Source organism: Euphorbia lathyris, chromosome 1 (genome assembly GCF_963576675.1).
Source record: "Euphorbia lathyris chromosome 1, ddEupLath1.1, whole genome shotgun sequence".
Taxonomy (NCBI): Eukaryota; Viridiplantae; Streptophyta; class Magnoliopsida; order Malpighiales; family Euphorbiaceae; genus Euphorbia; species Euphorbia lathyris.
The window spans coordinates 53,622,935-53,650,416 of NC_088910.1; the positions used below are offsets into that span (position 1 = coordinate 53,622,935).

General features: G+C 36.2%; 1 protein-coding gene across 3 annotated transcripts; it reads left to right on the forward strand.

Moving 5' to 3' along the window:
• Positions 1–27,482, forward strand: LOC136233138 (histone deacetylase 5). 3 transcript variants are annotated; one of them, XM_066022733.1, is made up of 16 exons: positions 1–239; positions 445–798; positions 1,443–1,641; positions 2,182–2,328; positions 2,537–2,649; positions 14,556–14,767; positions 14,856–14,920; positions 15,214–15,390; positions 15,549–15,623; positions 15,820–15,894; positions 23,607–23,739; positions 23,811–23,932; positions 26,326–26,519; positions 26,652–26,781; positions 26,864–26,928; positions 27,020–27,482. In XM_066022733.1, exons 2-16 carry the CDS (start codon positions 635–637, stop codon positions 27,183–27,185), a joined length of 2,037 nt encoding a protein of 678 aa, XP_065878805.1. In that variant the 5' UTR covers positions 1–239; positions 445–634; the 3' UTR covers positions 27,186–27,482. The 3 variants fall into 3 exon arrangements, with proteins under 3 accessions (XP_065878805.1, XP_065878797.1, XP_065878815.1); XM_066022725.1 differs by having other exon boundaries at positions 516–798; XM_066022743.1 differs by lacking the exon at positions 15,549–15,623 and having other exon boundaries at positions 516–798.

A 27,482-nucleotide genomic window follows, 5' to 3' on the forward strand; every position in this document is an offset into this window, starting at 1 on the left:
TTTTAGCGGTAGAAAGTAAATAATCAGACCAGAAACTGCCAAAAAGAAAAATGGAAGAAATGGAAAGTGCAGCCCCTAGTAATTTCGAAGGATCCTAATTTGGCACTCTTCTCATTTCGCCCTCTCATCCTTTTTGTTCTTGCGATTTCAACTGAAATTTATCGGCTTGCAGTGCAGCCCTCGCCGTCCTCTTCTCCTTTTTCTGCTTGCATCGACTTCCACTTGCAAATTAATTTCAGGTTGCAATTCTTTTGCTTAATTCTTTTTTCTTTTTTGAAGAATTGCTTGCCTTTTTTTTTTTGCTGGTTTTGCTGGAAAGTGAACACTCAAATGGAGAGAAAGCTTTAGTGCTGAAAGCATTTAGATCTCTCTATCATACTACATATGTTTATTTCAAATTATGATGAATAATTTATATTATTTATTTAATTAATTATTTAACAGTATACCCACCACAAAGCAGTCAAGCTGAAGTTTGACCAAAGAAACTAAAAAAGGGTGCATACGTGTCACAGGTTATACGGAACGTCTCTCCCCCGGCAAATTATTAGCCTCCGAACGAATAGGGATTACTTCCTCACTCTCAAGTTGAAATTTCGCGCTGCCTCCAGCACTGCAACTGGAGATCGGAATCATGGAGGAGGCAAACTCTGGTGATAGCAGTCAACCGCGCGTCGGTATTATCTACGATGAAAGGATGTGCAAACATCGTACTCCTAATGGTGCTTCTCATCCTGAGAACCCCGAGCGCATTAGAAGAATCTGGAACAAGCTCCTTGAGCATAACATTCCTCAGAGGTTCTGTATTTCCATCTTTGTTTTCTTCCTATACATCGTTAAGTGGAATTTTGTATTTGCTTCAGACTTCAGTGTCTCTGGCTTTTCATTTTATTCTTTTGAATTGGTGTCGTAAAATTGAGAATCTCCATTCTCCATCCTTATAACATTTTCTGTTTCCTGCATTGTCCTGAAATGGGAATTTATTGAATTTGCGGTTTTTCCTTAATTCTTGGACTACTCTTTCAAGGTTTGAGACTGGAACTGTGGAGCTTATCCTTTTTCGTTTTCTGCCTCAGTTATCTTGTGTGGTTTGATATTTACATATACAGATAATTACATGCTTTTTGCACATTGAAATTATTATTAATTGAGAGCTCTTTAATTAGAAGATCATTTATTGACAGTAAACTTGTTAGCTGTATATGTTCAACTTTTTTTTCATGTGATCACATCAAGTTGGATTTTAAACTTCAATTCACTTTGATTTGTTACTTTTCTTTATTTATATATGATTATTGAGCGACCTAATTTACTTATTGTTTTTGTTGTGATGCAGATGTAATGCCCACATGTTATCTTGGTTGTGCTTAAAGTGCTTTTTCTTTTTTAGGTTTCATTTATATTCTATCTTTAATTAGTAGATGATGCTTTTACTCTTTCAGATGTGTGGTTTTGGACGCCAAAGCAGCTGAAGATAAATATCTTCAACTGGTTCACTCCAAGGAACATATTGAATTCATTAAAAATATAAGCTCCAAACAATTTAGTTCAAAGAGAAGGAATGCTTCAAAATTAAATTCCATTTACTTTAATCAAGGATCGTCAGAGGCTGCTTATATTGCTGCTGGTTCTGTCATAGAGGTATTATTATTATTTTTTTTTATAGACTGTCATAGAGGTATTTGAATGGGCTAGTAAGCTCCATAACTCACATTATTCTAGACACTTGTCCTACTGTCTAGTATTTCTGTCTTCTTTCCTTTAGATGTTCCGCATGTATATGATCTCATGATTACAGGGTTTCCATAAACATATTAAGAATGTGGAAGTCAATTGTAATCTCGGCTGAAGCGTATTCGATGATCATGCATTATTCAAGTTGAAGGGTTTTGGAGCCATGAAATTTTAAATTTAAATCTTCCTTGGTATAAATGGTAGAAGATAAATCATATTTCATGTTTAGATTTTATGCCCTCATGAATTCTAAATTAAAATGATCCACATCAATGATGGTTCTGGTAGTGATATTTCGTTATTTTTCAATTTAGTTGGTGAAGGGAAATTTGGTGGGGGCTTCAATATCGTCATAACAGGAATACTGTTATTGTAACTAAGGCAAACAATTTGCTGAAAATTAAGTTTCATATTCATAAATCTAATTGTGGACATTTTCTCAATCAGGTTGCTGAGAGAGTAGCTAGGGGCAAATTGAATTCTGCAGCTGCTATTGTTAGGCCTCCTGGGCACCATGCAGAACATGATAAGGCGATGGGCTTTTGTCTGTTCAATAATGTGGCTATTGCAACCAGTTTTATATTGGATAAAAGAGTGAGTGCTTGTTTTTACTAAGATCTCTTTCAGCATGTGGTCTTATGTGCAATATACACGTGCATACTTTGTGTTTCTATGTTGTTATGTGTTGATTTTTGTAGACCCTCTATATGAAATTTAGCAAAATGACTTATTGAATTTGATTTTGTTTCAGTTTTTAGTAAGGTGTCACCTGATTACCTGCTATTTCATTTTTATGGTACAGCCACAATTAGGTATTAGGAAAATTTTGATTGTTGACTGGGATGTTCATCATGGTAATGGCACTCAAAAGAAGTTCTGGAAGGATCCTCGTGTTTTGTTCTTCTCTGTTCATAGGTATGGTATGAGTTTTACTACTTGCATGTCTCATAATTAATGATCTCAGACTGCATGATTATATTACATTGAATGATTTGTTTTTGTTTTTGTTAAAAAACTTCAGCATTTATTTACACCAAATTAATGGATCATTTTACTTGTCAAGGATTTTGTATTTATATAACTTGTGCTAGCTTTGGTTGTTCTTCATTTGAGGGAGGGTTTGAGTTCTAAGTTCTGACAGAAGAATTCCAGAATTAGGAATAACCTTGATGTCTTGATGTCACTCCCTTCCAAGTCTGTAGATTGACGAAAATAATTTTTAGGCATTGATTCAAGCATTCTGATTGGCCATCAAATTTGGGGTGATAGGCACTAGTGAAGTGCAGTTTGGTCCCAAGGAGCTTTATAAGTTCTTTCCATGTAGATAATTGTTTTGGAATTCCATGTAGAAGAAAAATATTGTCTAGGAATACAATTTAATCCGTAAAGGGTGAGATAATGCAAATGCACCCCTTTTTAGAACTTGTCAATCACCACCACAAGTGTCAAACCCATTTGATTTAGGCAATTTCTCAATGAAATCCATGGCAATGTCTTGCCAAGCACCCTCTAGAATATGTGGTTGAAGGAGTCCAGGATAGGTTGAATGACCAGCTTTACATATCTGACAAGTAAGTTTCACAGGCTGCAATCCACTTGGTCACAGAATGGGGTATGTTTGGGCAATGGATATGTAGCTGCAAACGAGTGAGGGTGCCTTCAATTACTGTGTGACCTCCAATAGGTGAACTATGGCAAGCTTCAATAATTTGGTTTTTTAGGTTTGATTGATTGCCAATGTATAATTTGCCTTTATATCTCAACAGATTATTACAAAATGAGTAAGGAGGGTGGGAGGAAGGTTGGATCACAAGTTGTTGGATAAGGTTTTGAGCTATCTCATCGCTAATATATGTATGTTGTATATCATGCATCCATGTAGAAATGGTCATGGAAATGGCAAAAAAAGTTGAGTAGAAGATTTAATTACCTCCTCTTGTTGCCTTCATAATGCATCAATGACTTTATTATCTACCCCTTTTTTATATTGAATCACATAGTCCAGTCCTAAGAGTTTAGACACTCCTTTGTGTTGTAGATAAGTATGAAGCTTCTGTTCTAATAGATGTTTGATACTCTCTTGGTTAATCTTGATGACAAAAGTAGAGTTCTTTAAGTAGTGTCTCCAAGCAGTACAAGTTTGCAATATTGCCAATAACTCTCTCTCATAAGCTAAGAGCCTTTGATTGCTTGGGCTCACACTCTTAGACAAGGAACAAAGTGGCTTTCCTCCTTGCATTAAAACTGCCCCTATCCCAATTCCACTTGCATCACATTCCAAAACAGAAGGTTGTTTGAAGTTAGGCAGAGCCAATACTAGTGCCTTGGTCATGATGCTCTTCAGATTGTTGAAAGCTTTCGGTTGTGACTAGCAGAACTCATCTTTTTTAAAAAGGCTGGTCAATGGTCTATTCAGCTCACCATATCCCTTTATGAACCTTCGATAATATTCAGTGAGCCCCAAGAATCCTCTGAGTCCTTTAAGAGTTGTTGGTGATGGCAAATCAACCATTGCAGAAACTTCGATAGGATTTGTAGTCTTGCTCTTGGAAGCTTTAGCAAACACTTGATGGTGCTCATCAGCTTCTGTGGCACTATAAATTAAAATGTCATAAAAAAACACCAGTATAAACTTCCTTAAGTATGGATCGAAAATAGAGTTCATTAGTGATTGAAAGGTAGCTGGGGTATTTGTTAAACCAAATGGCATAACCTTAAACTCATAGTGACAAGTATGAGTACGAAATGTTGTCTTGTGTTACCGTTGGGGTTCATTTTGATTTGAGATATCTAGCCCTAAGGTCTATTTTAAACAACACCTTAGCACCCTGGAGTTCATCTATTAATTCTTGAATGACAAGAATGGGAAATTTATCCTTAATGGTAGCTTTGTTTAACTCTCTATAATCAACAAAAAATCGTCAGGTTCCTTCTTTCTTCTTGTAGTTTGAGAAAACTCAATAATGTATTATTAGAAAAATAGATATTTATATACAAATAGGTATAGATGCTAATAGGTCCTTGAACTAATATGCTAATAGGTCCCTAAGCTAATTTATATTTAAAATTACACACATTACACTCCCTCTCATGCTGGAGCATAGATATTTGACATGCTCAGCTTGTTACAAATGTAATTTACCCGAATCCCATTTAAGGCTTTGGTAAAAATGTCCCCAAGCTGTTCATTGGTGCCAATGTAGGCTGTGGCAATGATGTTTTCTTCAAGCTTTTCACGAACAAAGTGACAGTCTACTTCAATGTGCTTAGTACGTTCATGGAACACAAGATTAAAAGCAATATGAAGAGCTGCTTGATTATCACACCTTAACTTTGCCGAAATGGTGATGTCGAAAATGAGTTCGGAGAGGAGATGACGAATCCACATAAATCTCACACACTGATTGAGACATCGCTCGATATTCAGATTCGGCACTGGAGCGAGTAACAACATGTTGCTTCTTGCTTTTCCAAGAAATTAAATTACCTCCAACAAAGACACAATAACCGGTAGTGGATCTCCTATCATCTTTGTCTCCTGCCCAATCTGCATAGGAGAAACACTCAATTTGGGTATGCCATAATTCTTGTAAAGTAAGCCTCGGCCAGGAGTTCCCTTTAAGTAGCATAAGATCTGTTCCAGTGCAGTCCAATTATCAACAGCGGGAGATGACATAAACTGGCTAACAACACTAACAGAATATGCAATATCTGGTCTAGTCACTGTAAAATATCTGAAGGCGAAGCAGAAATTGGTACTGTATCAGAATCAGGAGGTCTCTCACGTCGCGAATATACCTGAGTAATAGGTGGCTTAGAGGGACATGGATCCAAGACCTGGTGAACTTGATAGACCAACACATCATCAATATCAGTATCGCCTATGGAGATATAAGAAGACATGGGAAAGAACGAAGATGTTCCATAAACGTGACATCAGAAGACATAAGATATTTATCAAGAGAAAGAGAAAAACAACGATACCCTTTTTGAACACGGGAGTATCCAAGGAAGGCACATTTAAGGGCTTTGGGGTCAAGTTAAGTGACTTGTGGACGAACATCCCTAACAAAGCAAGTATACCCAAAAATACGAGGTGACACTGGAAATATGGGTTTATGAGGAAAGAGAGTATCATTCGGAGTCTCACCTTGTAACACGGAAGAAGACATGCGATTGATCAGAAAACATGCTCTAGAGACAACATTAGCCCAAAAATGTTTAGGAACACGTGATTGAAACAGAAGAGCTCTGTTAGTTTCAAGAAGATGACGATTCTTGCGTTCAGCAATACCATTTTGGGATGGTGTATCAACACAGGAAGATTGATGAAGGATACCATTCTGGATCATGAAAGACTGAAATTGTCCAGAAAAATATTCTTTAGCATTGTCACTTCGGATTATATGAACCGAAACGTTAAATTGTGTTTTAATCTCAACACGAAAAGTAGTAAAATGAGTAAATAATTCAGAACGACTTTTCATTAAATATAACCAAGTAATTCGAGAATAATCATCCACAAAAGTAACAAAATATCTGAAACCCGGTTTCGACACAACCGAACAAGGACCCCAAACATCAGAATGAACTAATTCAAATGGAAAAGTTACATTTTATCAATGTTATCAGAACCGGACCGGACATCAAACCGGATTGGTGACTGAGTCACGGGTCACTTGGTCGGACCGGATTGGTCGAACCGGATGACGTAATAAATAAATAAATAATAGGCCTAAACCATACGCAGCCCCATGAACTTGTCACTTTTAGTCATTTTGCCCCCTGAACTTACGGGACGACCCATTTACCCCTTCAACTATTTAAAAGTGGTATTAGCAACCCCCTATTTTCATTATAACGGAAACAATTATGACATTTTTCATTGCAAGCACCAAGGTCATAATAAAAAAGGGTTGTGCACTACTAAAATAAGCTGCAAATCAGGTTAGTATAGACAATACACAAGTTCTCTTGTAAAAATTGCATATATGGTTATGCACTACTAAAACAAGCTCCAAATGAGGTTATATATATGCAGACTAGTTTCAATACTTCCATGAACACTTGTACTAATGTTGAAATTTCATTTTGTTTCCGTTATAATGAAAATAGGGGGTTGCTAATACAACAACAACAACAACAACAAAGCCTTAGTCCCGAAATGATTCGGGGTCGGCTAACATGAACCATCATATAAAACCGTGAAAATCAAGTCGTGTCAGCGACACAGATTCGCTCCCTCCACTCCGTCCTATCCACTACCATATTTTCCTCAATTCCCAGTAAACTCATATCACTCTCGATCACCTTCCTCCAAGTTTGCTTAGGTCTTCCCCTACCCCTCACCACTACATCCCTTTGCCACTCTTCGGTTCTCCTAACCGGCGCATCAAGCGCTCTACGTCTCACATGGCCAAACCACCTTAGTCGGTTTTCTCTCATTTTATTCTCAATAGATGTGACCCCTACTTTTGTCCTAATTATTTCATTACGCACCCGGTCCTTTCTCGTGTGACCACACATCCATCTCAACATACGCATCTCCGCCACCGCCATCTTATGGATGTGGCAGTGTTTCACTGCCCAACACTCCGTACCATATAACAATGCTGGTCTAATTGCCGTCCGGTAGAATTTTCCCTTCAATCTATTAGGCATGCCGGGATCACAAAGGAAACCCGTAGCACTCTTCCACTTCGACCAACCAGCTTTAATCCTATGGGCAACATCTCCATCTACTTCTCCATCCGTTTGGATAATAGATCCTAAATACCGGAAGCAATCCGAGGCCTGAACAACTCTCCCATCTAGGGTGATTGTCCCTGCCTCCCTACTCCTACGGCCGCTAAACTTACACTCCAAATATTCTGTCTTACTTCGACTCAACTTAAAGCCTCTAGATTCTAGAGTTTGCCTCCATAGTTCCAACTTCATCTCCACTCCTTCTTTCGTCTCATCAACCAACATAATATCATCTGCAAACAGCATGCACCATGGTATACCATCTTGAAGTGAACTTGTTAGTTCATCCATAACGATGGCAAAAAGAAATGGGCTTAGTGCGGAACCTTGATGCACTCCAATCGTAATAGGAAACTCTTCAGTTTTCCCAACACTAGTACGTACACTCGTGCATACTCCCTCATACATGTCCTTTATGATGTCAATATATTTCCGCGAAATGCCTTTCCTTATCAAGGCCCACCAAAGTACTTCCCTTGGTACCTTATCATATGCTTTCTCCAAGTCAATGAAAACCATATGCAAGTCTTTCTTCTTATTTCGATAGTGCTCCATTAATTGTCTCATTAGATGGATGGCTTCCATAGTTGATCTTCCCGGCATAAAGCCAAACTGGTTTTCCGAGATCTTCACCGTCCTCCTTAGCCTTTGTTCAATCACTCGCTCCCAAAGTTTCATAGTGTGACTCATTAATTTGATTCCCCGATAGTTGGCACAATCTTGGACATCGCCTTTGTTCTTATACAAAGGGATTAAGGTACTTTTCCTCCATTCTGATGGCATCTTATTGTTTCTCCAAATTTTGTTGAAGAACGTCGTCAACCATTCGATTCCTCTTTCTCCCAAACATCTCCAAATCTCAATAAGGGGGCAAATAGGTTGTCCCGTAAGTTTAGGGGGCAAAATGACCAAAATTGACAAGTTTAGGGGGTTGCATATGGTTTAGACCTAAATAATATTTATATATATATTAAATATATATAATTAATTTAAAATTATTTTTGTAAATTATATATATCCAAAACAAATTATAAACAACTTTTGATTTGTTATTTTTTGTCAACTTGAGACTTAAATATATAACGGATAAATAGAATTTAGAATAACTTGAAATATATAAATGTATTCTATGATATGCGATCTTTTTAACGGTATATTATAAATTCAAAACGGATAAGTGATGAATGAGAAATTAACGCTTAAGTGAACTACTTGAAATGCTTTATAATAAACTAAGCATTATTATCCCACATAGGAAAGAAATAAGAATGCTAACTAGTTTATAAGTAAATGGTCTTCACAAGCCTTTAAGTAATTACTAAGAGAAAAGACTCTCTCACGCGCAGGGGGGGTGCAGTCGTTCCACCATCGGGTTAGGGGCGCACCCGCACGACATGGGCGACGCGAATGCCGCACCGAAATGAGCTCTCTTAGCCCACCCTCCTTTTGCTAAATTTTTTCCTCTTAATTCATTGCATAAAACAAACAATTTTTTTCATTCATACCACCTAAAAAAACAGCCCAGCCCAAAATTCAAATTCATCCCGCCCCAACAGAACATATCCCGCCCAGCCAAAAAAATCATCTCGCCCAACAATTTTTCTCTTGGTTGTTACAGACCCGGGGTCATACCGGTTCCCGGCCGGACCGTCGGGTCCCGGTCCGATCCCGGGTCTCGCCGGTTTTTTGCATATTCAGAAAACCGCATAGGCTCGGACCGGCTTCCTCGTCGGTTCCTGGTTCGACCGGTCGGACCGGCCGGTCCGGTCCGAGCCTGATAACATTGCATTTATTGACTTGGGGAGGGGAAGACAAACGGTGATGTTTTGTAAACTGACAATCTAAACTAGACAAATTCTGAAACTGATGACATAATTTCTTCAACAGTGGTAGAGAAGGATGTCCCAACCGACAATGTTCATCAAAAGGTGTGGATACACTAGAGAGGGCAACCGGTCTTCTAACAGTTGTATCCTAGATGTAGAGACTGCCAGATTCCCGTCCACTACCAATAATCTGCTTTGTCATAAGATCTTGAAATAAGCAATGATTAGGGAAAAATGAGATAGAACAATTAAATGAACGGGTAAGTTGACTCACAGAAATTAAATTGAATGTAAATCTAGGCACATTAAGAACAAAGAAGAGGGAAAGGGAAGAAGTTGGGTTAATAGCGCCAGAACCAACAGAGGAATATGTACCATCAGCCACCGCGACATGTGAAGGAAAAGTTTTATTATGAGAAGTGAACAATTTAGAATTACCTGTCATATGGTCTGTCGCACCAGAATCAATGACCCACTTTGAAGACGAAGAAATGAGGGACTTATTAGAATTACCTGAATCAACAATAGCAGTGATAGGTGAAGCAGAATGTCGGGGAGCTAATGATTCTTGATACTTAGCATATTCATCTACAGTAAGGGTGTAGGTCGGCCCAAAGGATGTAGCATCACTAGTGACAACCCGAGCAGACCCGGTGCCTGTGTTGCCCATTTGCCTTAAGGAGCGGACAAGTACGCTTGGTATGACCTTGCTCATGACAGTAATAACACTCAAAGACTCTGTTCCCTTCAGTTGGATATCTGGTGTCCTGAGTACCACCCTTAGTCGGACCCTTATAAGAGCGGTCAAATGAAGGCTTGTGACTGACTAGAGCACTGGAAGCAGGAGCAACAAGAGTGGATGACAGAACCAGTCCACTTCGCAAAACACGGCTAAGAGCTTCTTCAACATTAGGAATGGTGGCACTAGAGAGAATTTGAGAAGTAACACCCTCAAAATAAGAACCAAGTCCACACAGATAGTGAAGAACAAACATTTGTTCCCTTTGAGCTTGCAACACTCTTATATCAGTACTCAAATGCAGCAATTTATTCAACTGCTGAAAAATTTCCCTCAACTGCATATACTAATCCTGAGCAGAGTGACCTTGATGATCAGTAGTATATAAAGACTTATACGTATTGTATAAGCGAGACAAATTATCCTTCCCAGCATACAGATTTTGCAAGTAGTCCATAAGTTTGACATACTCACAATGACGAACCAATCCAACAATAGACGTATCAATAGAGTTCTTGATACCCAAAAATAAACAGGCATCATCTGCCATCCAATCCTCATCATCTGTCTTCGGATTATCAGTCAAATGACGGGTCTTTCTGATGCTACGCAAATAAATCTTAATTGTTTTAGATCAGTCTAAATAGTTGGAACCCGTCAGTTTATGATCAGTAATCTTAGGGGAAACCGCCATAATGCTTCTAACCACAATTTTGCTAGATTCAACCTTCTTATCCTTTTCCTGAGCGATTTTAGCAAAGAAAAACACAACCCAACAAGTTTCAGCAAAAAAGAAACACAAACAGGGACCAACCTCCACAAGGTGAGAAAACAACAGTCACTGGAACACGAAACAAAGTTGACAGGGCGGCCGATTGGAAGGAGACGAAGCCAACAGTAGTGGTCGAAGTCGAAGCGGGGGTCGAAGGTGACCGGACGCGCCGGCGTGTGGAGGTGATCGCCGGAAGAAGGTGGCGCGTGCGGTGCACTCGCCGGTCAGAATGCTGTCGGACCAACCTCCACAAGGTGAGAAAACAAAAGTCGCTGGAACACGAAACAAAGTTGACAGGGCGGCCGATTGGAGGGAGACGAAGCCAATGGTGGTGGTCGAAGTCGAAGCGGTGGTCGAAGGTGGTCGGACGCGCTGGCGTGTGGAGATGATCGTCGGAAGAAGATGGCGCATGTGGTGCACTCGCCAGTTGGAATGTTGTCGGACCACCGCGAGAAGGCCGGTCTGAGGGTGGGTAGAAGGCTGGGCCGGGCGGTGAGACCTATGTTGCCCGGATACGGATACGGTATCCGACACGGACACGGATACGGAAAACGTCATTTCTATAAAACACAGGACACAGATACGTGGGGGACACGTGTAAATATTAAAAATATTGGGGCACATTTATAAATATTAAAAATATATTTTTATATATGATTTTTTGTAATATAACTAAATAAATACATATAAACGAATGTGAATGAATTGTGAAAGATTGTTATCAGCCCTATTTATATAGATGGATGGAGAAGTTTGAAAGTTTTTGTATTAATTAGGAGTTTCTGGCATTAATTCCCCTGTCCTTTGGAGTTTCTGGCTCTCCAAATCTATTTGGAATAACGACGATCGATGGTTGAAGTTGAACGGCTGTTTTTTCACATTTGAAGAATCGCTTGTTTTTTTTTTCTGGGACACGCGTATCCTTCACTGATACGCGTGTCCAACTTTCCGATATTACGGAAACGACCCCGACACCGTGTCCTAGGCGTTTCCGGCCGTTTCCGTATCAGATACGTATCCGACACGCGATACGTTGGGTCTATGGCGTGCCCGTGCTTCAGAGGGTGAGACTAGTTGATGGTCGGAAAAACGAAAATCGGAAGTAGGTGGAACCCTAAATCAGTTTGCACAATAGGGCAAATACCAAAGAAAAACGCTGCACAGTAGGGCAGACTCTGATACCATGTAGTTTGAGAATAGAACAATAGCATTTATACACAAATAGGTATAGATGCTAATAGGTCCCCGAACTAATATGCTAATGGGTCCCTAAACTAATATATATTTACAATTACATACATTACACTTCTTAACTACTAAAACAAAGGAGGCATAAGTGCTTTGACTGGGTTGATAACTCCCGAGTCTAACATTTCTGCAACTAGGTTTTCTATTTCATTTTTTTTTTTTTTTGCTGATGTGAATATCGTTGGGGCCTAATATTGAGGTCAGTGACATTTTTAAGGGGAATTGAGTGTCATGGGATCTATGAGGGGATAATTTAGTAGGTGGAAGAAATATAGTATGATATTCAGCAATTAAGGGTTGGCATAAGGGTGATACTTAGGAAGATGACTCACTGCATTTGCTGCCTTGTTAACTGGTGTTACATCCATTAGGAATAACATTGATGTCACTCCCTTCCATCCTTTGGAGACCATTTGGTTAATGGATAGAGTCGTGCTCTTTTAACTTAGATCCTTCTGCTATTCCCTTAAGTGCAATCTCTCTCTTGCCTTTATGAATGCGAAGTCTATTGAATTCGAAATAAAATGTGACCGGTGTATGTTGCCTCATTCAATCAGCGCCCAAAATTATGTCATAGGCCCTTAATGCCAAAGTCCGTAATGGAAAGTTGAATTTCTCCCCTTGCATTGTGCATTGACACTCTTCACATCTGGTATTCACTAATAGCTACCTGCCATCTGCTGCCATCTGCTACAACTGGATGGATTTGAACCAAAAGAAGTCTCTCTACTAAATTGGCATCCAAAAGCATCCAAAAGCTATGGGTGCTGCTGATGTTTCTCCTGTCAAGTACTTCCTTCAACCACAGGTTCTATTCCGTCTTCCACACGAGGTTTCTCCAACTTCTGGAATTACGTCTCCAGCGCTATCATGTTGAACTTCTTAGGAGCACATTGTTGTCCTGGAACATATCTATCCCCACACTTACAGCAAGCTCCATGTACTCTTTTGAAGGGTTGGTTATAGGTTAAGTGTTCAGATTGTGAAGGTTTTTGGGTGAGGTTGATATGGTGGTTTATAAGTCGAAATGGGTGTTGGTTGCCATGGTTAGGATGTAGTGTTTGGTTTGTAGGTTGATTTGGGTTTCATTACCTCCATTACTTCTTTGAGGTGTGCCTCTTGATACTTAGCTCGTTTAATGGCTGAGTATATGTTACTAGGCTCATGGGAGCGTATAAAAGATCTTAATTCAGCTTTCAGGCCAGCTACGAAACTTGAAACATAAAACTGTTCAGAGTTAAAGGGTTGAACCTTCTCCATTTTGGCTTAAGCTCTTTGAACTGATCTTGATAATCTAGGACAGTAGTCATTTGCTGCAACCAGGAAAACTGCTCGACCATCTATGGTTTCCACTTCCTGGAATCGTTTTGTGACTTCCTCAACGAAAATCTCCTAGTTAACCACAACTTGGCTTTTGATCCAATTCTTGAACCATTTCCCAGCCTTTCCCTGCAGAAATAAATCCACTAGATCCAACTTTCTTCCTTCCGCTACTTCTAACAATTGAAAATACTTCTCGCATCTCAACTTCTGTACCCTCAAATGGAGGCAGGTTGCACTTAGGCAGCATCTTATTGAAATAAGGTGCCCTTTCAGGGATCTCAGAACTCAGAAATGCCCCCGGAGTCTGTAAGATTTCCTTGTCATGCTGGCCAAACAAGGATGAACTACCCTTATCCTTGGTGAAAGATGAAGGAGAAATTTGGGATGGTTTAGAGTTGTTTTTAACGATCTGGGTTAGGCTAGATAAGTTTTTGATAACCTCCTCAATGGAGAATTGGGATTTGGATTGTTCCTTAAGAATAGAATCAAACCTCTGCTGCTGTACAGATTACACATCATTGAGCTGGTTTTTAATCACCTCCATGTTCATAGCTGTAATTTCATTTTGCTCCTGGATCTTGGCATTCATTGCCTTGATTGCTCGAGTGCTTCCATGGCTTGTGCTCTTTTCGAAGCTTGAGTTCTCTCAGCGACCTTGCTTACCATATAAGGTAAAGAGAGCGGGAGGAAAAACTATCTCTGATACCAAATTTAAGGAAAGTTCTGACAGAAGAATTCCAGAATTAGAATAGGTAGAAAAAAATAGAGGTGAGGTGAGGAAGAAAGAAGAGAGATTTAGGAGGAGAATGTTTTCATAATTCATTGCACAAGCAGCTAGTACAGATACTCTCTTCAAATAGAGAATAAGACAACAACGGTTACAAAAGCAGGACCACTAAAGGACAGCTGGCTAACAACTTCCTTGTCCTACCCTGCTACACGCACAGCTCCTAAGCGAGCCTTTTTAGGGAAAGCAATAACAATAACAGAGCAATGCTCACATAACAGAATTAACTAACAAAAGTAAAATTACTAATTAGGTCCTTCTACTTAATTCAGCGTCTATGTGACATTTGAGTTCAAAGTTCTTCTTGCTTAGTGCTTTGTCAAATTTAAATATATGATGCTATCTATTTATAATGATTGCAAGAACTGTAATACTATGCAGGCATGATTTTGGGAGCTTTTACCCTGGTAACGATGATGGCCATTATACAATGATTGGAGAAGGGCCAGGGGCAGGATATAACATAAATGTTCCTTGGGAAAATGGAGGATGTGCAGATTCTGACTATCTTGCTGTTTGGGACCATATCTTGATCCCTGTTGCTAAGAAATTTGATCCTGACATGGTTATAGTGTCTGCAGGATATGATGCAGGTTCTATCTTGTAAATACTCTCTTCATCATATGTGATAAATGCCCTTGTTTTTCATTAATTCAATGTACGTTGCAATTCCTGATACAGCTGTTAATGATCCGCTTGGTGGTTGTTGTCTTACTCCTTGTGGATATTCATTGCTGTTGCAAAAGGTAAGCGTTCAGTTTTTTCTTAGTATTCTACAATATTTTCATGTTGTTGCCTTAACTGCAGGATAGAAAGTTGTTTGTTTTGTACAATAAACAAGCAGGTGTTCATCTTGCAACTTGAATGACGAGCATAATTTGAGAGTTCACATTTCTCAAGTTGTTATTCCTCTTTCTTGTAAAATTGCCCTCTGTAGTTGGTCAAGGAAAACTTACCATCCTGTTTCCACATTTTTCACATTTCTCGCATAGTAATTATTATTACTATTACTATTATTAACTATTACTATTTCTTGCAGTTGATGGATCTTGCCAATGGAAAGGTTGTATTGGCGTTGGAAGGAGGCTACAATCTTGAATCTATAGCAAATTCATTCCTTGCTTGCATGCAAGTTTTGCTTGAAGGTAGTAGGCCTATTCAAATTGATGGATCTTCGGCCTATCCATATGAGTCCACATGGCGTGTGATAAAAGAGGTAGTAGACATTTTTTATTACTTCCTCCGGCTTATTCACTTTTCCCTTTGTATGAATACTGCTTTTTTGGTTGGCATTTTTGCATTACTTAATTAATGATAAGCAATATATTATCATGATAATTTCTTTTGCTAAGTTCTGTACTCTCTATCTCATAGGTCCGCAAGAAATTAAGTGATTACTGGCCTGTTCTCACTGATGAATTGCCCTTGGAGCTTACTAGTAAAACTAGAGTAAGTCCTCTTCTATGCGGCACTTCTTTTCCTTTATAAACATATATGTTCATGTCTTCATCACATGACTCATGGAATGTTTGTTATAGGCGGTAGATACAGACACATAGACTTATGAAATTTGTAGGTTGAAATTCCTTAGAAGCTAGTTAGATACCTCTGAAAGAATGCATGTTCTGTACTCTCTATCTCATAGGTCCGCAAGAAATTAAGTGATTACTGGCCTGTTCTCACTGATGAATTGCCCTTGGAGCTTACTAGTAAAACTAGAGTAAGTCCTCTTCTATGCGGCACTTCTTTTCCTTTATAAACATATATGTTCATGTCTTCATCACATGACTCATGGAATGTTTGTTATAGGCGGTAGATACAGACACATAGACTTATGAAATTTGTAGGTTGAAATTCCTTACAAGCTAGTTAGATACCTCTGAAAGAATGCATGTTCAAGCTCTTAGATAATGCATAAAACATCATTTCTATTTCCTTGGAGTGCAAGACCCTGTTCTTTTTGACTGAAATTAAATTAAATTAACTTAACTGAAATTAACTTAACTGAACTGAATGCTACTTAACTTAACTTAACTTGACAGTACCAAATAATTATAATTACAATAAATTATATATAATGATATATTTTATATATAAATAATTATAATTACAATAAATAATGATAAATTATATATAAAAAATTATAATTATAATAAAAAATAAAAAATTATATATATATATAAAATAAATTATAAATTATATATAAGTAATTATAATTATAATAAATAATGATGAATTATATAAAAAATTATAATAAATAGTAATACATTATTTATAAATAATGATGAAATATATATAAATAATACTAAATTATAAATTTTATATAAATACTTATAATTATAACAAATAATCATAAATATAAATAATATTAAATTATAAATAATAATAATAATAATAAATTGAATATAAGTAGTTATAATTATAATAAATAATGATGAATTATATATAAATAATACTAAATTATAAATTATATATAAATATTTATAATTATAATAAATAATGATAATTACTGAAATTAAATTAACTGAACTGAATGCTGCTGAACTAAACTGAACTTTCTTATGCTGAAATTAAGTAAAAAAGAACAGGGCCTAAGTCCGTTTTTTTACAAGAAAGATTCGAATATGGCCGATGTCGACCAATATGAAGATCACAACAAATCAAGAATTCAACCTAGAGAACAAAGACATTGAGTGGTACCTATAGTTGTTAAAGGCGCGCCTCTTCTGCGTTTTGCGTTTTGATTACTGATTAGGTTTTAAATTTTTTTACTGCACTCATTAAAATAAAAGGTTGATTAATCTCAACCACTTGTGCTATTTAGTAAACTTAAATCTGAACCGTTGATCTAAGTAGAAAAGAATAAGAAGAGACGTAAAAATCGAAGGCAGGGAAGAAGAGTAAGAGACTTAAAGGAGAGGAGCTCCTTCTTCAGTGCGACTCAAGAAACCAGCACAAGTCTCCTGCAATTCTAGTATCTTGGTCTTTTTTGTCAACACTTAACTTGCTGTTTTTGACCAAATTTTACTTTTCGTTTTGATCTTTATACTTATTTATTTATACCTTTTTAACTCTAAACTAATTTCACTTTCTAATTTCACTTTTGATCATTGTACTTATTTATTTTTACTTTTTTGTAAAAATAATTTTGACCATTTTTTTTTTCTTTTATCATATTATTCGGTTTAATATTTATTTTTAATTATTTTAAAATGACTAATTTCTTTTTAAAATATAACTAGGAGATACCCTCGCTACGCTTCGGGAAAAAATAAAAATAAATCAACATTTTAACTTATGAAAATTGTAACTTTAAAATAATATTATAAATTAATTAATGAGTTAGAACATAAAAATAAAAATAAATAATACGAAACTTTGTTCATTCAATGAAATATAACAAATTAACCCATAGAGGTGCAAACCATCTGCGAAAGTGAATAGCCACTGCTGTCAGCGGTGGATACACTTACGAACCAAAAAAAAAAAAGCATCATCTTTTTAAAGAAAAATATATAGATATAAAATAGTACCTTTTTATACAATGCATCCACTTGAATTTTATGACGATCAGCATGAGAAAAGCGAGATATTTCATAACTGTAAATGAACAAATAAAAAAAATTGAGCACCTAGAATAATTTTCTACTATTTTTATTAAAAGATCAATGAAAATAATAAATTATATTAAAAAAAATTTATTTTAAACAGTATTTTTTTTATTTGAACGTGCGTTTTCAGATCCTGTTACCTGATTTGATTCATTTATTTGGTCTTGATAGAATTTATCTTTTCAGTTGAGTTTGAACTTGTAGAGCTCTCTCTGAATTCTAGTGATTTGTGCATGTTGGTGTTCATGAAAATGATAAAATACAATGTGAGATCAAACATGACAAAGCAGCGGTAGTAGGACTTCAATTTTTTTTTTGGAAGTTGGAAAACTATATTAAAAAACTATTGAAGTTAAAAAGATATTGGATGGGTTATCAACTAACCTCAACTTGATTTTTTTTCATTACAACCTAGTAATTTAGAAAACTAAACTATGACTGTTATTCCCCTACGATAATTATCTCAAAAACCAAATATGATCAATAGAGCTAATTAGTTGTATCAGTTAATATTTATTAACTGCACATCCGATTTTTGCCATTTTTACATCTGATTTTTTTGCAAACTCCATACCACATTTTATCAATGTTCTTAATAATATAAAGACAAAAGTAATAAATTAAATGAACTATATAAAAAACCTTATACAGATGAATGTCGATCTATGAATGTCAATACTCATTTCATATCTAATAATTTGTGTCAATATTGTTCTCCTATCATAATATTTTGATTTTAACTACAATAACGACAGCTTGATGAAAACCATATTCAATTTCTATCAATCGTATATATAATTTTAGTAAACCGTAAAACTGGACATAATTTTGCAAACATGCAAATTTTTTAGAAAATTAGATTATAAAACATAATTTCCTTGTATTTTTAAAATATAAACTAACATTTGCAAAACTGATTAGACACTTACTATATATGGCAGTGTATTAGACTATATGAACATTGTAAAAGATATTAACGGTATATGAACATGCTAAAAGATACATTAGATTTACTTTACACATGAATAGACAAATAAAATAATAAAGCAAACCAATACCATTAAAAGATTTATCATATACAAACAAAAGATATGATAATTAGAATACAAATACTTCAGTGCAACAACATGATGCATAAGTTCCTTATAAGGATACTAAAATACAACATTAGAGTGTAACCACCAAAAAGAAGAAATGAAGATACAGACAAAATTGAGGAACATGGACAGACAATTTTCAAAATAGGTCATAAAACTTGAGCTGAATATTTGTTAAATCTCCAATAATAGACTGCTCTTACTTTTGTGTTAGGAGTTGAGAGTTGTTTGTGCCTGGAAACCCAATGGTACATTCATCTCCCGTCCAACAATGATATAACAGTTAGCATCCGCATCTTTTAGATATGTAGTTCTTCATAGTGGTAATCCACTATCTCAAAAGATCCAAAAACAAATTAACATCATTTATTTGGTCTTGATAGAATTTATCTTTTCAGTTGAGTTTGAACTTGTAGAACTGTCTCTGAATTCTAGTGATTTGTGCATGTTGGTGTTCATGAAAATGATAAAATACAATGTGATATCAAACATGACAAAGCAACGGTAGTAGGACTTCAATTTTTTTTTTTGGAAGTTGGAAAACTATATTAAAAAACTATTAAAGTTAAAAAGATATACATTAGATGCGTTATCAACTAACCTGAACTTGATTTTTTTTCATTACAACCTAGTAATTTAGAAAACTAAACTATGACTGTTATTCCCCTACGATAATTATCTCAAAAACCAAATATGACCAATAGAGCTAATTAGTTGTATCAGTTAATATTTATTAACTGCACATCCGATTTTTGCCATTTTTACATCTGATTTTTTTGCAAACTCCATACCACATTTTATCAATGTTCTTAATAATATAAAGACAAAAGTAATAAATTAAATGAACTACATTAAAAACCTTATACAGATGAATGTCGATCTATGAATGTCAATACTCATTTCATATCTAATAATTTGTGTCAATATTGTTCTCCTATCATAATATTTTGATTTTAACTACAATAACGACAGCTTGATGAAAACCATATTCAATTTCTATCAATCGTATATATAATTTTAGTAAACCGTAAAACTGGACATAATTTTGCAAACATGCAAATTTTTTAGAAAATTAGATTATAAAACATAATTTCCGTGTATTTTTAAAATTTAAACTAACATTTGCAAAACTGATTAGACACTTACTATATATGGCAGTGTATTAGACTATGTGAACATTGTAAAAGATATTAACGGTATATGAACATGCTAAAAGATACATTAGATTTTTTTTTTTTAATGAAAGATTGGGACGCGATTAAGAGGTTAGACATCCCAACTAGGTTGGCACCCCTAACGCACTTAACCAACCCTGAAAAGATACATTAGATTTACTTTACACATGAATAGACAAATAAAATAATAAAGCAAACCAATACCATTAAAAGATTTATCATATACAAACAAAAGATATGATAATTAGAATACAAATACTTCAGTGCAACAACATGATGCATAAGTTCCTTATAAGGATACTAAAATACAACATTAGAGTGTAACCACCAAAAAGAAGAAATGAAGATGCAGACAAAATTGAGGAACATGGACAGACAATTTACAAAATAGGTCATAAAACTTGAGCTGAATATTTGTTAAATCTCCAATAATAGACTGCTCTTACTTTTGTGTTAGGAGTTGAGAGCTGTTTGTGCCTGGAAACCCAATGGTACATTCATCTCCCGTCCAACAATGATATAACAGTTAGCATCCGCATCTTTTAGATATGTAGTTCTTCATAGTGGTAATCCACTATCTCAAAAGGTCCAAAAACAAATTAACATCATTTATTTGGTCTTGATAGAATTTATCTTTTCAGTTGAGTTTGAACTTGTAGAACTGTCTCTGAATTCTAGTGATTTGTGCATGTTGGTGTTCATGAAAATGATAAAATATAATGTGAGATCAAACATGACAAAGCAACGGTAGTAGGACTTCAATTTTTTTTTGGAAGTTGGAAAACTATATTAAAAAACTATTGAAGTTAAAAAGATATACATTGGATGGGTTATCAACTAACCTGAACTTGATTTTTTTTTCATTACAACCTAGTAATTTAGAAAACTAAACTATGATATTTGTGGTCACTAGAATTGATGAAGTCATGATGAAATCATAGCTCTACGCTCACCACACCAATGATGTTTCGAAGATATTTCCAATGATTGGATACTTGGATTTTATACCTTCTCTGATTACTTCCTACAAAACAAGAGATGCGTCAATGGTTCGACTGGGGACACTTTGATGCCTAAGTTAGTTACCTTCTTAAGAAAAAAGGAAGTAATGGAGGCTTGGGTTTTAGCACGTACCTTAAAGGCTCTCTTACCCTTCCTTTTATAGACCCCTCATAGTCCTAATTAGGTTAGGATTTCATCTCCTATTGGTGGACCTATGTCCCAATAGGAAGCTACCACGTGCATCACCTTTTTTAAGGATTTGTCCATACTGGACTCTCCTAGGCGCATGTACTACAACCTCCGTCTTCTAGCCACGATCCAGCCAGACATACAGTTATGGAGCATCCGGCCCAGACTTCTCATGGAGCCCAAATGATAACATTCGAATTTGTCCAATGTTTAACCCTGCTCATGAAGATTCAGTTAACCTGTTCTCTCAATGCCCAATTACGACTTCAGTTTGGAGCTTGACCATTTTTCTGTGTGCAATTGGGCTACTATTAGAGTATTCATGAATGGTGGAACGGTTTCTTCTTGCCTCTCCCATATTCTTGTAAACAAGAAGCTACGACTTTGATTTCGAGTTTGTCATCTGCTAGGAATGTCAAGGTTTGGTCCAATTTATCTAAGAATGCAGTGCAGCTCTTACATGGTTCCACCAATTTCCTTTCACAGTGGTTATCATCTCGAATTTCATCTCCTTTGCAATCTTCATCTGCTGCTGTCCACATTGATTTCGCACCTGGTCTACCTAATAATGCTGATGGTCCTTCATGCACTTCTTCTTTAGTTTCCTCTTGGACACCGGTGCCTGTTTCTCAGCTTAAATGTAGCATAGATGCAGTGGTTTTCAGTGCTTAAGGTTTCACCACTTCTGGTTGTGTTTTAACACGACGGCTCTTTGCTTTCGAGCTATGAAGCACCGACACGGATGCGGACACGGGTGCGGACACGACAAACGGCATTTTTAGAAAATATGAGACACGGGTGCGGCGGGACACGGCAAATTCTATATAATTAATTCTATATATATTAGATATAAAATATATAAAAAAAACTTGCTAAATCACAAAACAAATCGAAGAAGGAAGAGAAAGAAGCTCTAAGCGTTTATAATCGCGATACACAGGTGAGAATTAGATGTAGTTTAGGTTTTTTTTTGTCAAATTTTGTAATTGAACCATAGGTTTTAAAAGATTTAAAAAAAACCCTAAACTTGTACATATTTTCACCATTAGCCGAGTCCCCGCCGAGTCCCCACCGTGTCCCGCCGAGTCCCGGCCGTGTCCCGCCGAGTCCCTACCGTGTCCCTACCGTGTCACTGCCGAGTCCCATCTGTGTCCCTGCCGAGTCCCATCCGTGTCCCATGTCACCGCCGTGTCCCCGGCGATTCCCCGAGTCCGGCGAGTCCGACACGGCCATGGCGACCCCGGGGAAGAGTCCGTGCTTCATAGCTTTCGAGTCATGCAGCATTCCGTGTCGAATTACTAATCCTCTCTTTCCTGAGTGTCTAGGTCATAAAGAGGGCTTCACTTGGCTTTTGAACAACGGTAGGGGTAGTGTCTCGGTAGAGATTGATTGTCCAATTGTATTTCATGCTCTTCAGGTTAATAGCTTAGGCTATTCCCCCCTTTTTCACGCTTTGATTTTCGATTGTGTTGTCACAACCTTTCAATGTCTCAGTTGTATTTTCTAGGAGAAATGTAAATATGAGTGCCCATAACCTTGTTAAACGGGTTGTATCCTCACAGCCCTAGGTGATGTTATTGGCTTTTGTGTTTAATGGACTTTTTTTTTTTTTTGAAAAAATGAGCTAGATGAGTTTCATGTGCTGCATTTTGGCTGCCTTTTGCTATTGCAGCAGCCTTAGAGTATTTGCAAAACTAACAGAGTCAAAGACCTTTCCAAAATGACATTATAAGGCAGAGGCATATCTACTTATGGCTAGACTCCTATATCTTCGGCTTCCTTGCAAAGGCTTTAAAATTTTCCTAAGTACTTTCTTGGTTGAAGATTTTTCACTTCATGAATAGGCATTTCTTATCCAAAAATAGGGTCCTTTATCTCTCCTATTGGTTTCACAACTCTTATATCAGTTCCTCGGCCAATTACAAAGCCGAAATACTTGCCTTTTTTTTTCAAAAAATATTTGTATGCTTTTTTCTAGTGATTGATCAATAAAAGTAATAACATCATTTGTTCAGTGTTGGAAGTAAATCAAAATAATGAAATATATATATAGTTGAAAAAAGAAGCAAGGTTTTTTTTTTGTTCTTTTTTTTTTATCATTAAGCACTATACAGATAATTTGTTCATAGTTTTCCTAATAGGTTGTATAGTCAGCTTAAACTCTCATGAACTCTTCTAAGTCCTGGGCTTGGGCTGACCAAGTAAATCCAGTTTCTGAATGAAACCAGTTCTGAACTTTATTTTACCTTAGCTACTTTCATTTTGCTCTATGTAAAACAGTATTTCTGTTTTTCATGTATGATGCGGATGCCATTTTCTTTGTAAATACAATTCTAAGATTTAAGATTCGCATTCCAGCATCTTTTGATCTCAAGCTCTGATTCTGAAGGCGAGGATGAAAGAACTCCAAATGCAGTGTCAGAAAATCTGGAGGCAGTTATTGAGGGGATTATCGAACCTCTTTCAAAGCTGAAAGTTGAAGATAGTAATGGTAATGAAAGAGATTGAATTACAAATACACTTCAATCTTGCTTCATGCTTATGACTACACGGTGAACGCAGATCAAGTGGAAGGAAAATCCATTACCTGGAGATCAGAGCTTTCAAAGGTGGACATTTGGTATGCTACATTTGGGTCAAATATGTGGAAATCAAGATTTCTTTGCTATATTGAAGGTGGTCAGGTAATATACTTGATCAAATATCATTTCTAGATTCTAATATGTTATGCTTAATGGCAGCATTACATCGCATTCTAACATGTATGACCAATCTAGGATCTCTCTCTCTTTCTTTCTTATTCTCAATTATTATTATTATTATTATTATTTCTGGTTACTAAGACGATTAATAAAGGCCTAATACATCACCAGCTCCCTGAACTTGTCCATAATAGTAGATTGGCTCCCTAAACTTTACAAGTGTCCCAATAGCTCCTTAAACTTGATTATTTCGCATCACGAACTCCCTGAACTTGTCCACAAAAGTAGATTAGCTCCTTGAACTTTACAAGTGTCTCACCAACTCCCTGAACTTGCTTATTCTATAACAAGTAAATACAGAAACCTATTAAACCTAAATTCTAAAAATACATCTTCATCTATTCGAGTAGTAATTTTTTCTTTTCTCCTATTTTTCAACCTATTATAAGAGTTAATGTTACAGGTCTGAGAGATCAAATGAATGAGGATTGAGAGTTAGCATTATGATTTTGTATTTAGTTGTTACCGAATAAGCAAGTTTAGGGAGTTGCTGAGACATTTATAAAGTTTAGGGAGCTAATATACTTTTATGGACAAGTTCAGGGAGTTGGTGATACGGAATAATCAAGTTTAAGGAGCTGGTGAAACACTTGCAAAGTTTAAAGAGCTAATCTACTATTGTGGACAAGTTCAGGGAGCTGGTGATGTATTAGGCTATTAATAAACCTTTCACTACAAATTGAAGGCAAATTATAATAATAGTGGTGAACAGCTCTGATCATATTAGTGAAACGGTTCCGTTTATCTCATTATATGAGACCAATTACACTGTCTAATAGGTAGTAGGTTTTTTTTTTTTTTTTGGCTTTTTATAAATTTTAACAGAAGATACTGATTTTTATCTTAGAACATCTCTAAAAGGCCCTTAGTTCCTCTAAAAATAATATAAACAACTTGGCTCTTAGCCACTGAAGACATTAAACTACATGTCATCTCCAATAATACTCATTTCTTATTTATTTATTGCTAAAATGATTCTCTATTGTTATATTTACCAATAGTGAGAGGAAAGAGACTCCTCAATACAGTAAAACCTCTATATAAGAATACACTTGGGACCGGCCTATTTGTATAACAATTGGGAGGTTATTACTAAATAGAGTTTGGTATAATAAAATTTCTCAACACATAAACTTTTAAATTTTTTATCATAGGCATGCATGGTTTATATATAATGTATAACAATAGACATTAATGGAACAAATTAAATATTTAAGATTTCAATTTAGAGTTTAGGTTTTCTATATATAGATAATTGAAAGAGTTTTATGGAAAAAATGTAAACATCAATGAGAATACTAAATATTTATAATTTCAAGTTGTAGTTTGTGTTTCCAACTCATAGATAATTTCAATAGTTTTTTTAATATTTTATCATTTAGTTTGAATTCGTAATATATATATATATATATATATAGGCCTAATACACAAATAACCCTCTGAACTTGTCCAAATGTTGCAACTGCCCCCTCCAACTTTCAATTGTAACAATTTACCCCTCAAACTTGTCTAATTGTAACAACTTACCCCTTAAACTTGTCCAATTGTAAAACACAACCCCAAATGGCTGACATGGACTGCAATTGAAGAAACACGTGAAATACAAAATCTACAACGCTCGTGGAGTATGATAATCAGATCTTTGGCGTGATACGAATCCGGGAAATTTTTTTTACGGTTGCTTCAAATACGGGGTAAAAAAATTCCCAATTTGGGGTTATGTTTTACAATTGGACAAGTTTAAGGGGTAAGTTGTTACAATTGAAAGTTGAGGGGGGCAGTTGCAACATTTGGACAAGTTCAGGGGTTATTTGTGTATTAGGCCATATATATATAATTATTACTATATAGAGGCATAGTTTCTAAAGGTGGGACTTGAAAAGTGTATAACAAATAACGTTTGGGAGGTTATTCCTATTTATAACTGGCCCAAGTTGGGACGGAGTTTTTTTTTATGACAAAGTAGAGGTTATTCCTATATAGAGTATTCCTATATAGAGGTTTTACTGTAATAGGAAGGGGAGAGAGGTTCCTCAATAATAAAGAGGAAAGGAAGATTTTAGTGATTTGAGGAGGAGCTAAGAGGCTTTTGAAGTTGGATTTTGCCATAAACTCCTCAAAATTTAACTTAGAGCCTAATAAAGTAGTCTCTTGGAGGTGCTCTTAGCATTTAAATTTGAACTGCTTTAGCAAATATCATTTGTCACCTGGCCCTCACCCTCATACATGCAGTATGCAGCCAATATTGTGTTTCTCTCATAGCATGTTCCAATGCTTATTGGAACTTATGTTTGATACTTGTAAATGGATTTCAGGTAGATGGTATGCAGAAACCTTGCGCTGGTTCAATGGATAGAACCCCTCCAAAGGAGACCTTATGGAAAGTTTTGCCTCACAGATTATTTTTTGGTCGAGAATTTACACGTACATGGGGTCTTGGGGGTGTTGCTTTCCTTCATCCTGAAAGTAGCATTCATGAGAAAACTTACCTGTGCTTGTACAGAATCACGTAGGTTCCATGACTTTAGCAAAAGAAGTTTCTGGACACATCGAGACACTATTTAATCGCACTTTATAAATTATTTTTTCAAATACTATTCTCCAAACTCTTTGCTTCCTTTTCTTTCTCCCCCTTAAACAGGCTAGAGCAGTTCAATGATGTTTTGCTTCAGGAAAATGTTTCAAATTATGACATGAATGCCCCAGTCTTCGACTTGGCTGCTCTGGATTCCATCTCAAGCCAAGGGTCTATCTCTCTGGAGGTTTTTAAGGTATGAATGGTCCAGTCCATTCTACTGATCTATTGCTAATCATTTCAAGCATTTGAACATGTGATATTTTGTTTTGATGCAGAGGGGATGGTACCATAATGTAGTTTACTTGGGACAGGAACAAGATATTCCAATTCTGACAATGACGTACGCAACGATAACACTGTATTTCCTCGTCTCTTTTTTTCTTGTGCTCTTCTTCTGCCTAACCTGTTTTGTTTTTTCTGTAATTATTTAGCTGCCCTCTTTCGAATGTTGAAGGCTTTATAACAGGGAAGCTTCCTCTGTGTGCTCCATCTAAAGAATATGCTAATGTCTTGGTAAAAGGCCTGGTGGAAGGAGGGCAGCTCTCAGAAGATGAAGCCATTGCTTACATAAAAGAAGCTTCTATCAGACTAATATGATTGATGGCCACTGTCTTGCTTTTGCTTTTTCTCTTTCCATGTATATATATGTTTCTGAATGGTAGCTTCAATTGTAGTCAAAACGCCATTCTTGCTCATTAGAGAGCCTCCAAAGCTATTTTGTTCTTAATGTACACTTTAGAAGGAAATGAGCAAATAGCTGTTTGCAAACTGTATAGGAAGTGTTAAAGCCACAATAGTTTTTGTTATCAATAACAGAGTTAGGATGCAAAGGTCAACATTTTAAATAGGTGAATGTGCAAATACTGATTTAACCTACAGATTTAAATTGGTGAA

Coding starts and splice junctions, on each gene's coding strand:
- LOC136233138 (XM_066022733.1), top strand. CDS start 635: ATGGAGGAGGCAAACTCTGGTGATAGCAGTCAACCGCGCGTCGGTATT. Junction 23,740..23,810: donor GAAAGTTGAAGATAGTAATG/GTAATGAAAGAG, acceptor CGGTGAACGCAG/ATCAAGTGGAAGGAAAATCC. Junction 26,929..27,019: donor ATTCCAATTCTGACAATGAC/GTACGCAACGAT, acceptor GTAATTATTTAG/CTGCCCTCTTTCGAATGTTG.